Source organism: Prosopis cineraria, unplaced genomic scaffold (assembly GCF_029017545.1).
Source record: "Prosopis cineraria cultivar Desert tree isolate PC_DT_omini unplaced genomic scaffold, ASM2901754v1 PC11, whole genome shotgun sequence".
Classification (NCBI taxonomy): domain Eukaryota; kingdom Viridiplantae; phylum Streptophyta; class Magnoliopsida; order Fabales; family Fabaceae; genus Prosopis; species Prosopis cineraria.
The window spans coordinates 5401015-5414300 of NW_026555342.1; the positions used below are offsets into that span (position 1 = coordinate 5401015).

Here is a 13286-nt window from a genome sequence, read left to right on the forward strand (position 1 = left end):
GCTTTTCCAAGGGAAGAAAAATCCAAAGAGAAACCCAGGGAGCTTTGGATGTATCTAAGAGAAATTATTTATTATAAAAGAGGGGCCTGAGGCTGCCGCCTTGGGCGAGAACTCAGCTTCTGAGTGTCTGTATCTGCTCTTGTCTCTGCCCACACTCTCTTCTGCTTCATCCCCTCCTTTATAATCCCCCTTCTTGCTTCTCCATCTATATCTCATATTAATCAAAGTGGTGAGATGATTAATTGCTTGCCTGGCTCCCTGAATGCCATCTAAGAAGCTTCCCAACAGGCTTGGCAACCTTCTTACTTGGCATGAAGGGAGCCATGCAGGTTCCTTCATCCTTCACTTTCTTCTTCCTTCTTCCTTCTTCCTTCTTCCTTCTTCTTATCAACACCATATTCATTTCTCCCTTCATGTCTTTCACTCTTCAATTTTATACACTGATGTTCAATTATCTGCCCTCCCCCTTCTTTCTCTCTTTTATTTGAGGGGGCAATTCTCATATTAGTGGTAAAAAATGTAAAATATTTTTAATATTTAAAGATATAATTATATATTTTTTAAAAAATGCTTTTGATACATGAATTACTTGTATTTATTTTTTAAGTGAAGGTGTAAAATATAATTAAAAATGTCCATTCCTTGTTTGACTCTCTCTCTCTCTCTGTGTACAGACGTAACGCGTACAACTCATAACTGCAGGTTCATGGGCAAAAGCAGCCTCGGAAAATGTGCAGCAGGATATTGCATTGAAGCTTCTCAACAAATGCTTGGTCACGAAAGTCTACTGTGAACGACGAGCGAGTTTTCAGACTTGTTATTTCTCAGTTGTCCCCCCCCCCCCCCCTCCCATGGCTTTCTAATACAAGGTTACAAAGAACTGTGTAAAGAAAAATGATCAAGTCGTGTAGAAAATCATACAATTTTTGTATTCAGAAAGTGAATTGTAAAAAATCTTAATATCAAAATAGTTTGGTTGTCATTTTGAAGCTTGTGTTTACATATTTGCGAGTTTTTTTTTTTTTTAAACACATGTTCATAAGTAATCATGGACCCATTTCTTATGGAAAAGTTCATAATCTTGTTGACAATCTCAGCAAAAGGATAGTTCGTAATGAGGTTGCTTCAAATGAGCATTAGAGATTTAAGGAAATCAAAATAAATGTTGACTTTGAAAAACCCACACTTCCAATATGAATTTGCTTGCATACGTCGATCTCAATATCAATATATAACATGCGGTGGCGAATCCAAAAATTACTAATTGGAGGCCCAAAGTGAAACTCAAACATAAAGTGGGAGGCCAAAATCTAATTTAATATTTTGTTTACACGTAAAAAATTTAATTTTTCAGAGTATTGAAAGGGGAAACAGCCCCCTTACTCCTCTAGGTTCATCACTAATTACATTTATATACCATGGCCTGTTTTCAAATATTCACTCCCCATTTTTAATAAGTTAAAATTTGTATAAGTGCAAATATGAATAATACGATTTATTTTAAATTTTTGGCAAATATAGTAATTAAACCCACCTTAATTAGTGAAACTCGAATTATTTATGACTACCGATGCGCGGATTTGAATATTATATTGCAATTATTGGATGTTGAATTCAGACTTTAGAGAATTTGACACAAGTCATTCCATCATCCAAATAATGATCGGCTGTATTGTTGTATCGATTTATTAGTTTTTATAAAACTTTAGAGTAATTAGATTAGAATACATCACCGTAAAATTTTGCAAGGTGTTTTATTATTTAAGAAAACTGAAGGCTACTTAAGACACATTAATTTAAAAAAAAAAAAAAAGCAGGAACCGCGACATCTTTCTTAATCACATGATTTAAGACATCGTACTAAAATGACTAATAGTAGACTTAGAGTTGCCAAGTTTGACTTGGCGAGATAGCGACCCAACGAAATATAACTTTATACGACGGGGTGAAAATAATAATGCTCAATCTTGAAGAAAATGGTGCTCCTTCCGTTTTAAATAATAAAATATTTTTACATAAAATTTTATATATTAATAAAATTTATTAAATACACTTTACAATCTTATATTTTTAAAATAAAAATATAAATTTTTAAAAATATTTTTTATTTAATACTCCATTGATAAAAGAATATTAAAGAGAGAGAATATATGGAGAGGATAATATTAAAAAAAATCATTAACAAAAATTTATTTTTATCAAAGTGTTTTATATTTTGAGACATTAAATTTTTTTTAAAAGTGTCTTATAATTTGAGACGGAGGGATTATAAACTTACTTTTAAAGATATGGCAGACAAATTAATTTTTTTTAGAACTTACTATATTAATTAATTACCAAGTCATAATTATATAAGGGTAAAACTCTCATTTTTTATAAGAAAATAATCGGGAATTTAATTATTTCTCAATCTTTAAAGCCAACATGTTTAATTTGGGAATGATTTACCATTTGCCTCAACTAAATATAATATAATCAAAGGAGATTAGTCGCTAGTATGAATTATCTGCCATACTATCATGACAAATTTAAGTATTGTTATGATTAATTGAAAGTAAATCGAGTTTCTTCCACACGTCCAACTAAAAGTATTCAAAACTAATACAAATCGATTGCACTAAAAGGAATTAACATGAATTGACTAAAATTGATTATATATGAAATTTGATTTGGTTTTTTTTTTCTTTGACATAACCGATTGATTTGATCAGGGTTTTTACTTCTGAAAACTTAAAACAAATCAAATTAAACCTTATTATATTTATTTTATATTTTTTAATAAATTTGCTTAAGTTTTTTCCCCCTTTCCCAATTAGTTATGTGTAGATCTTTAGTGAAAATATGTTACAATCAACTAAATGTTATCTACAATTGTTTACAATAATTTTTTAATTTTATAATCAAGCATTTTAAAGATAGTATATTGATTCTTAATAGTTAAACATGATAATTACTTGTTAAAAATATTATTTTATGCTTAAGAGATTTTTTTTATTACAAATAGTAATTAATAGTTAAAAATTATAAGTGAATATGACTATATAATTATGATTATGAAGAATATCTTACAAAAAAGGTTCAAGCTTAATATAAATTTAGATCAAATTGAATTAAACCAATTAGATGAAAAAACTGAAAAGGTCATAGACTATAGTGAACTAATTGGTTTGATTTTTTAAAAAAAACCAAAAACACCCTTATATCTAATAGAACCTTAGTTTTGATGAAAGCCATGTTTTACATGTTTAGGGACTTTGATTTAAGGATTCACATTCAGTACGCTAATGAGCACCGCGTGCTCATCAAATTAAATGAGTGATCCAGGCCATTCATTTTAACTCAAAATCATCTTCATTATTGATTTTAAATTGATTTTTAAATGTTTTAAATATTATATTTGTCGAAATAAATTTTAAAAAAATTACAAAATATTTAATATTAAATTTTAACTGTTTAAAGCATATCGATAGTCACTTTACAAAAAATTATAAAAAATTAATTTTAAATTAAATTGTCTTCTATCTATACTGTTCAAAGTATATTTCAATAGTTAATTTGTAAAAGTTAAAAAATGCATATTAAATTAGAATATTTAAATTAAATCTATATTGATAAAATTAATGATGAACAGATTTATTAAAAATTTGACATGTTTTATATATTTTTTTTTGATAAATATAAAATAAATATAAAAACTTGAATATAGACTGTCTAGGTTGCAATAGAGGTGATGGGTATCATAATATTCATTATCTAATGAGCACTGAAGATAATTTAAATTTAATATTAAAATTTTTTATAAATTTTATTTTAGCAAATATAATATTTAAAACATTTAAAAATTAATTTAAAGTTAACGGTAGAGATAATTTTGAGTTAAAATGAATGGCTTAGATCACTTATTTGAGTGATGAACGCGCGGTACCGAATGCGAATCCTTGGTTTAATGGCCTATGCTTTCACCATGTGGCTTTAATACCAAAAGCCCAAAACCAAAATTTCTAATGAAGCCAAGGTTGTAATATCTTTACCAAAAATTCAATTTTCACCTTGATCATTGGTATATAAAAATTGGCTTTATTTTACTGAATATATATTCTTTTCTTTTTAATGAGAAAGCTCAAGCTCAACCTTTAACTTCTTATCACATAATTTATCCTGGTTGCCCTTATTACTTAAATTAGTCTCGAGTAGTCATTTTTATGTGATTTTATACTAATTAGAATTAGAATAAAATTGGAATAGAATTAAAATTAAAATTAAAATTAGATTTAAAATAAATAATAAATTCTCGAGCAGACTAGATGCAACCTTTGACAGGTCCTACCCAATAAAATGAATATTGATTGAGGTAGAATGGTTGAGAAGGGCCAAAACCCTTTTAAATAAATTTTATTTCTGAAACTTTATAAAAAATAACGAAGCGGCAAGTAAGAAAACCCTAAGATCTTAAAAAAAAAAAGAATTTGACAGTAATTATAAATAATAATTAGAATAAATTATCCAAAACCTGAACCGTGATGGGTACAACATGATATCACTTAATATCCCTTAGATGGAAAGAAAAGTTCAGAGAAAAGAAAATGAAGGAAAAGAAAATAAAAAAAATAATGAGAAGAAAATATTATCTCTTCTTATATTTGGATGAATAAAAGAAAATAAAAGGAGAAAATATTACAATAATAGTAATACCCTATCTCAAAATATATCATTTTATTTTATAAAAATGAAATGAAAGAAAAAGTTATATTAAAATTAACTTCATCAAAATAATTTAAAATAAAATTATTTATTAAAAATATACTTTAATGTTACTATATTTTTGAAAAAAAATATAATCTTTGACCCTTATAATTTTATCAAATTTTAATTTTAATCTCTATAATTTTTTTAATATTTTTAATCCCTATGAGAACTAAAAATACTAAAAAAATAAAAATTATAGATACATGAAAAATAAAAGTCACTCAATCTTTTTAAAATTATAGAGAGTAAAAATGTCAAAAAATACTATAGAGACTAAAGTCAAAATTCAATGAAACTATAAAAATTAAAAATTGTGTTCTCCCTGTATGTTTTGGTGAAATCATGTTATTGTATTTTAAATCTAAATATTTGGTAATAATATATTATTTTTCTATTTAAAAAATTAAAAAAGTGAATAATTTATAAAAAGTGATTTTGATACTTTTCTTTTTTCTTTTAAAAAAAGTGATTTTGATACCAGCTAGTATTTTCATGTTATTATTGCTTTCACGACTGGAAAAGGGGAAAAAAAACAAACAAACAAATGCGAGCCCCAATTGGCTGCGTGAGTCAAGACCACGAGGCTCTAAAGTGCAAATAATGAAAATGAAGAAGCATGAGACGTACAAATCGAGAAGAAGATGCATGAGAGCGGAGGGCAGATCCGGAAAACAACTTTCCTGCCAAAATCTCTCCGTCTATGAACTGAAAATTCGAGGGGGAAAAAAAAGAAAAATGACAATTAAAAACTCTCTGAAAATATTAATTTTAATTAAAAATCATAATATTTTAAAATATTAATTAATAATTTTTAATTGAGATAAAAATGTAATTTATGAAGTGAAATTAACTAACGCCACTTAAAGATTTATTAACTCAGCTTGAAAAATTTGCTAACATATATTGTAAAAATATGAACTTTCATTCGAGAATCAATTGTTTAACAAAAAGCGCCACTTAAGAATTTATCAACTCGATTTAAAAAAATTTCTAACATATATTATGAAAATATAAAAGCCCCTTGAGAATTGATTGTTTAACAAAAAATGACTTGTCGAAATTAAATTTTTTTGTTAAACAATTGATTCTTAAGTCAGGTTTTATTTTTTCACAATTTACGTTAGAAATTTTTTTAAAATCTGGTTAGTAAATTTTTAAGTGGCACTTTTTGTTAAATAATTGATTCTTAAATGGAGTTTCATATTTTCACAATATACGTTAAAAAAAAATTTAAGTTAAGTTAGTGAATTTTTAAGTGACACTTTTTGTTAAATAATCAATTTTTAAGTGGGATTTTATGTTTTCACAATATACATTAATAATTTTTTTAAATTGAATTAGTGAATTTCTAAGCGATGTTAGTAAATCATACCTCACAAATTATATTTTTTTTATTTCAATGAAGGACCATGATCCTTAACTAAAATTTTAAAATATTATGATCCTTAATTGAGATTAATATTTTTATAAAGTCTTTAATTGTCATTTTTCTAAAAAAAAGGAGAATGATAAATAAAGATTTTTTTTTAAGAATGTTAATGTGAAATTAAGATTTCTCCTATCATGTTTCAATGTTAAAATTTTTAATTTAATATTAATGTTTTTATGAAATTCTTATTGGACATTCTCTGAAAAAAAAAAAATTGTAATCTTACATTTCGATTTCTTCCCAACGTTTTTTTCCCTGCCACTTTATTTTCTTCATTTAAACATGAAAAAAAAATTCCTCATTTTTTTCTGTCTCCATCTAAATGAAACATGAATCTAGCCCTGAATCAAATCCAACTCAGCCCTGACAAACTTAGACCAAGTTAACAGACATGATACAGGAATTTGGAAGTCGGATTGGATTTATCTGACTTAAAATAAAATAAAATAAATAACCACTATACTCTAATATGTTAATCACTTATAATCACCTCATTAAAATTAATAATAAATTATTGACATCATCTAAAAAAATCGAATTTGCTCTTATTAAGTTAATCTTATTTAAAAATATTTTTTATATTTAACATCTTACTCTATCCATAAAAAGTCATGAAAGGATAAAATTATTATAAGAAATTAATTATTAATCTTTTTATGAAAAGTAATTAATTTTTTATATTCAATAACTCATAGAGATATTAAAATTTTGAGTTCTTTAAGTTTATATCAGTTATTGATTTTGTCTTTTAAATTTAATTATTATCAATTTAATTTTTTACATTTTAGCAAACTATTATACAAGTTTTGAAATACAAATTGGCCCTTAAATTAACTTGATGTGTAAAATATTTTATAACGTTACATGTATATTTGTTTAAATGGTAATAAATTAGCTCTTAAATCATTTTAAGTTTTATTAATTTAGTCACTTGCTTATGTTGTGTTTTTTAATTTTTTTTTTTTACTTTTGATTATGTTTTCCTTCTCCCTCTCTCTCTGGATTTTTTTTTTTTATTTTGGAGAATCGCATCTAAAGGCATATGAAGAATATGATTTGTAAACAAAGATCAATAATAAGTCACCATTTTATAAAAAGTAAGTTCATATTTTTATTTTAATAATAATTTATTTTATATTGATTTTATTTGTAAATAATATTTTTTATTGGTCTTTAAATATGATTTTTCCTTTTTTGATTTTCCAAAGCATGTCATGGTGGGTAGCGTAAAACTAATCCATTAAAAAATTTGAATGTCATTTAAAGGATTATCATCTTTTAAGCAATGTTCTTTATGTAAATCTTCAAAAATTGAATTTTGTGATGATACTCAAGGTGCCCAAACATATGCTATATGTGCCCCACCTACTTGATTATATTTTCCTTCTCTTTTTCTTGTCTAAATAATTATCATTTTTATTAATTTACCTCACTATCAATTCAATATCAACAGATTTTTCCCGATCCTTAAAAGCAAACTTAGACAATTAAATCAATAAAAATTAAATTTAAGAAATAAAATTCATAATTAAAACAAATTTAAAATTACTAAAATTTTGACGATGCGTGATTTATACGAAGGGGCAGAGTAGATCAGTTGACTTGACTTAGTGTACTCAGACGACGTAGAATAACAGTCAATAATAAATTAATGTCCCCATGTGAAAAATGGGTGGTTTCACATTGGACTCGTAGGCTAACAAACATTTTTTTAACCGTACTTCAAACCTAACGCGTTTTGTGCACGCGCTTGTAGAACTTTTTCCACACGTCCACGGACCACTCCTTCAAATCAATCTTGACTCCAATTTAGCTAAGAAATCTCTAAGTTTTAGCCTTTTAAGTACGTCATTAGCCTTTCTTTAATCTTATGTTATTTGACTTCACCTTGACTTCTCTTGTATAAAGAAAAGGGTCGCAACTTTCACTCCCCATCAACGGATTCCCTCTTGTCTCGCGTCCATCATCATCGATTGCTCCAACCTCTGATCTCAACTTATCTGTCATCCATCAAAGATGAAGGTATAGTATATGATATTCATGCTATAGATAAGAAATTGCTTACTTGCACATGATTACAGAATGCTCTGTTTTCTCCTCGTAATTGACCCATTCGCATCTGCGTGCAGCAAAAGATCGTGATGAACGTGTACATGAAATGCGATAAATGCAGAACCAAGGCACTCAAAGTCGCGGCATCAACCAATGGTAAGAGAATATGATGAACTTAATAAAGTCTTGTGTTGAAGTGAATTAAGTGGATAATGAATTTCACTGAAGAACTAATATGAAAAGGGGGAATTAATGCAGGGGTGAGCTTTGTGGGATTAGAAGGAGATTGGAAAGAGAAAGTGGTGGTGATTGGAGATGGAGTAGACGCTGTGAAGCTCACAATCTGTTTGAGGAAAAAGGTTGGCCAAGCTGATATTGTCAGCGTCGCAGCCGCCTAACCTAATTTCAGGCATGAAAGTGATGCTCTGTTTCTGGTTTCACACTCTGTTTCTTCTTCTTCTTTCTGTCTGTCACTTTCAAACCTTCCTTTTTCAGAGTTTGTCGTGGAGAATTCAGAGTTAGAATATTATAATTTGTTTTTTTGGTTTACATCTTGAGAGGAATGCCATGACGAAGGAAGATGTAATGAATAATAACAGAGAGAAACAGAGCAATTGGGAGTCTCTATATTGTGCAAAAGCTTGTGCGGATTTAGCAATTCTTGCAACAGTTGAGTAATAAACTGCTTTGTCAAGTGTTGTTCATCTTTTGTAGCTGACATGGGCACATTCTCAGTTATTTTACATATATATATATATATATATATATAATTATATGAGAACATAAGGAAATTGAACTATTCAGCCCCGTTCACCAAAAGGCAACTCCCTCGCGAGAAACTGAGATTGAATCTTTTGATTATGAAAAGAATAATGTTTTTTATAAAAATAAAAAGCAAAAAATAGACAGTAAACAAGGGAGGGGGAATTTTCATATGGTTAAAAAATGAAATTATTGTGTCAAATTTTTTGCCATGTATATATATATATATATATATATCTTCGGTTTTTGCCTTGGCACAACTGGGCTATCCTGGACTTAAATCAAAAACCTCACCCATGAAGCAAACCATCACATCTAAGGTTCAATCAATTGGGAGAAAATCAACAAATTTCTCTTGGTGAGTAACTGATTCTTCCCAAACACAGTATACAATTCTTCGTTGTACTACGCACTCCAAATGTGACTGTTTCTCCTTTTTGGTTTTTTTTTTTTAACGTAACAAGTTTTTGTGAAATAACTCAGAAGAAAAAAGACATGTGTGTGTGTGTGTGTGTGTGTGTGTGTGTGTGTGTGTGTGTGTGTGTGTGTGTGTGTGTGTGTGTGTGTGTGTGTGTGTGTGTGTGTGTGTGTGTGTGTGTGTGTGTGTGTGTGTGTGTGTGATATAGGAAGACTTGATTCTAACTCACATTATATCACAACATATGAACCATCGCCTGGGTCTCTCTTTCAGAGAGAAAAAAAAAAAAGGTTAAAAAGGGTTTTTAAAAATACAAAAGTAAGAAACAAAACTAACTATATGTATAGTCCATTAAACAAAAAGTGATTAGTCCTTGAATATGGGTTGAGGAATATTTTTGATACACGCACAAAAAATGTTACTTCTCCCATTGATAAGGTGGAGAAAGAATTTGTTTATTTTATTTATAAATTATGTTAACAATTTTTTTATCACAAATTTTTTGGTTTTATATCCTCTATTAAATGTTGATGACAGAAAGTCTACTATTAAAATACATATACTTAATACAGGAAAATTGTTGGCAAATAAAAATATAAATAAAGTTGAGAACTTATTAAATTTTTAGACAATATTAATGAATTTTAATATTTTCTTAAATTAAAGGATAAAAATATCTAGCATTTTTTTCCAAAAATCTCCAATATTCTTGAGTGAACAAAGGTACAAGAATACACATAAACTTGTTATAATGAGTACAATAATTTTCATATTGTTAAATTTGACTAACATCTATTAATATTGATCGTTAGAAAAAAAAAAAGAAGCAAACATGAGGTGAAAATATATTCAAAAAAATTTTTCCAAAGACTTTTGGTATTTTCAAGTCAATAATAGTTTATAGGCATCTGTTACTTTTATAAAAGAGGTCACAAAGCTAAACCTAACTCTACAACTCATGTTTTTGGCATATTTTGGATTGGCCTAAATTTTGAAATTCTTAAATATTATTTTATTTTAACTTTTTTCCTCACCAATTTCAATTTTTATATTAAAAATTAACATTTTTGATTTTTATCTAATTTTACTTTATTTTTATTAATGATAGAAAAAGAATTTCAATATTCAAGTTTGGTTTTCATCTAGATTTTTTTTTTTGGGTTTATTCAGGCCGTTTGAATAAGCTTGAAAAAAATAACATTTTCTAATCTCTCAAGTCAGGTCCTAAGATTTTTTAAGCTTAATTGGACTGGTTCATTAAGCAAGACCTAAATTATTGACTCTAACATTTCCTAATTCTTTAAAGCAACTTGACATTGAGCACAAAGTTGTAAGAATATACTCCCTCTGTTAAAAAATATAAAGTATTTTTAATCAAATTTTATCCCTTAATAAAGTAGTTACCTACTTTTCAACTAACCTTATTTTTTTATAGTTACCCCTATTAAACATTCTATAATAAATATAAAGTTATTATCAATAAGGACACTTTTAAAAAAAGGTAATGATCATATTTTGAAAGACTAAAAATGCCTTACATTTTTGAACGAAAAGAGTAATTTATCATATTAAAAAATGTTGGTCTATTTTATAAAATCAGTGGATAACCATGCACCATTGTTGACTTTATGATACTAGAAACTTCTAGAGAAAAAATTTCATAGGTATAAGGGTATTGTTGCATATTATGTTTGTTTTTTTTTTTTAACGGTCAACGTCAATGAATGTCAGTCAAATTTACCAAAATAAGGACTATTACACTCATTAAAACAAGTTTATGTGTACTATTACACCTTTGTTCACTTAAAGATATTGAATGTTCTTGGAGAAAAAGTTACTAGATATTTTTGCCCATTTAACCCTATTTTCTTTGATACTGATGAAAAATATTGAAAGTAATTTGTAAAAAAAATTGATAGAACATTTATTTGTGGGTTTAAGCCTAAGAGTATTTGGCCCCTCAACCATTCACTCAAAAATATTTGGTATTTTAAACTTATATGTGGTGTGATTTTTCTCTTTAGTATTTAAAAATAGTGCATTGAGCACCTTATTGTTAAAAAAAAAAAGTTAGCCATTAGTTAATAAAAAATTATAGAAAAAGACTGTAAAATGACAAATAAGCACCCTATAAGAATATTCATATCAATTAATTCTCAAAATAAGTATTATAATTTATAAGTCTTCCTCTAAAAATTATATTCTGGTATTTATAAGTAATTTGGAAGATTTAATTGGTATGAATTTTTAGCGTTAAGATTTAATTTTGCCCCTATATTTATTTTTCAAGAGTGTTAGATACCCTATACTCTTAAATGGAGTAATTTTACTCTTAAACTATTTTTTAGAAGAGAAAAAACCTCCTTCTATTAATCAACCATTAATTTTTTGTTTCTGCTGACGTGGCATATGAGTGGGGTCCATGTATAGTGACATGTAAGACTTTGATCATATTGTTTGGTGCTAATTTATCTTTAGACTCTTTTTTTTAAAAGTACTAAGCATTTTAAAGTCTTTTTCTAGAAGCGCTGGATACCTTAAAATCTTATTAAAATAAAATTTAATAAATATATTAAAATATTAAGTATTTTAATATTTAATAATTTAAATATTGCTATTAAAAATAATACATCACCAAATTTAATGTTTTAATATTTTTCATATTTTATAATTTTGTATTAAAAATGAAGCAAATGAATTTCTAAGTTAATGAAGGAATTTTTTTTCTACTCATCTCTCCATTTTTCTTTTATTAAGTAACCTTTAAATAAATATTTTTATTACTATGTTGTTGATCCTGATTTGGGTAATGTAATATTTTAGAGAAAGATCATTAGTTGACACGTACAAAAAGTGTAATGATTTAGGTATTGTATTAAAGGGAAGATTGAAGACTAATATATAAAGAATAAAAAGTCATCTATAAATTTATAAAATGCTAGCTGTAACATTCAATTTAAATTTTAATAGTTAATTTGGGTTAATAGAAATTTTAAAAAATATTTAGAGGTGAGCAAATTAGTAGGAGATGATTATTAAATCTAAATATAATTCTAAATTAAAATTTAAAAAATTAAAAATTAATTAATTAATTAAAAAAATATTAAATTATTATTATTATTATTATTATTATTATTAAAAAGAAAGAAAAGGTATGAAAAAAAAAAGAAGAAGAAAGAAGAAGAAGAGATGCTTTTGGCTGCCATGATTACATATATATAAAAAAATAAAAATAAAAAAAATGGGGAGGAGGGACGCTTTCGATGTAATGTGTGTACATATATAATAAAAAAAAGAAGAAGAGAGAGGAAAGAGGAAGCAATAAAAAAAACATATGGGGCCCGCAGTATTTTTTTTTATAAAACCACCCTCTTTCCTTCATTTCTTCATTTCTTCCTTGTACGCGAGCTAAGGCAGGGAGCGAGCGACGCTGACGGAGAGGCGGATTGATTTAGAAGGTGAAGCTCCATAATAGGATACTTCATATGAGATTTTAAATATTCTAAGACTAGATAAATGTTCTAAATATTTTTCTTAGTCATCTTTTCTCTTTGGTTTCTGATTTTGTGGTGGTAGAAAATTTAGGATTTGGAAGAGGAATGAATTTATGTTGAATAAATATGATTTTGAGGTTGTTAGTAGTGTAATAAATATTCTAGAGTATTATTTTATTAATAGAATTAAAATTTGAGACATTTGAGTTTATTCTTAGATTTCTATGGGTAGATTTTTGGTTAAATTTGAAAATATAAATTGATTTGTTGATATTTAGTTGATTATCTGAGATGAGAAATAAATTATTATGGCTATAGAATAATAATTTTAGGTTTAAAACCAAGTTTGCAATTTTTGGGTATTTTTATGTGGGAATTTTTGAAA

General features: G+C 26.8%; 1 protein-coding gene across 1 annotated transcript; it reads left to right on the forward strand.

Annotated features, from left to right (window-relative positions):
• The first annotated feature begins 8083 nt into the window (after nucleotides 1-8083).
• On the forward strand, nucleotides 8084-8871 carry LOC129285066 (heavy metal-associated isoprenylated plant protein 47-like). Its single transcript, XM_054920611.1, has 3 exons — nucleotides 8084-8197; nucleotides 8305-8383; nucleotides 8486-8871. The coding sequence occupies exons 1-3, from the start codon at nucleotides 8192-8194 to the stop codon at nucleotides 8623-8625; spliced, it is 225 nt and encodes a 74-aa protein (XP_054776586.1). The 5' UTR covers nucleotides 8084-8191; the 3' UTR covers nucleotides 8626-8871.
• The last annotated feature ends 4415 nt before the right edge of the window (nucleotides 8872-13286 follow it).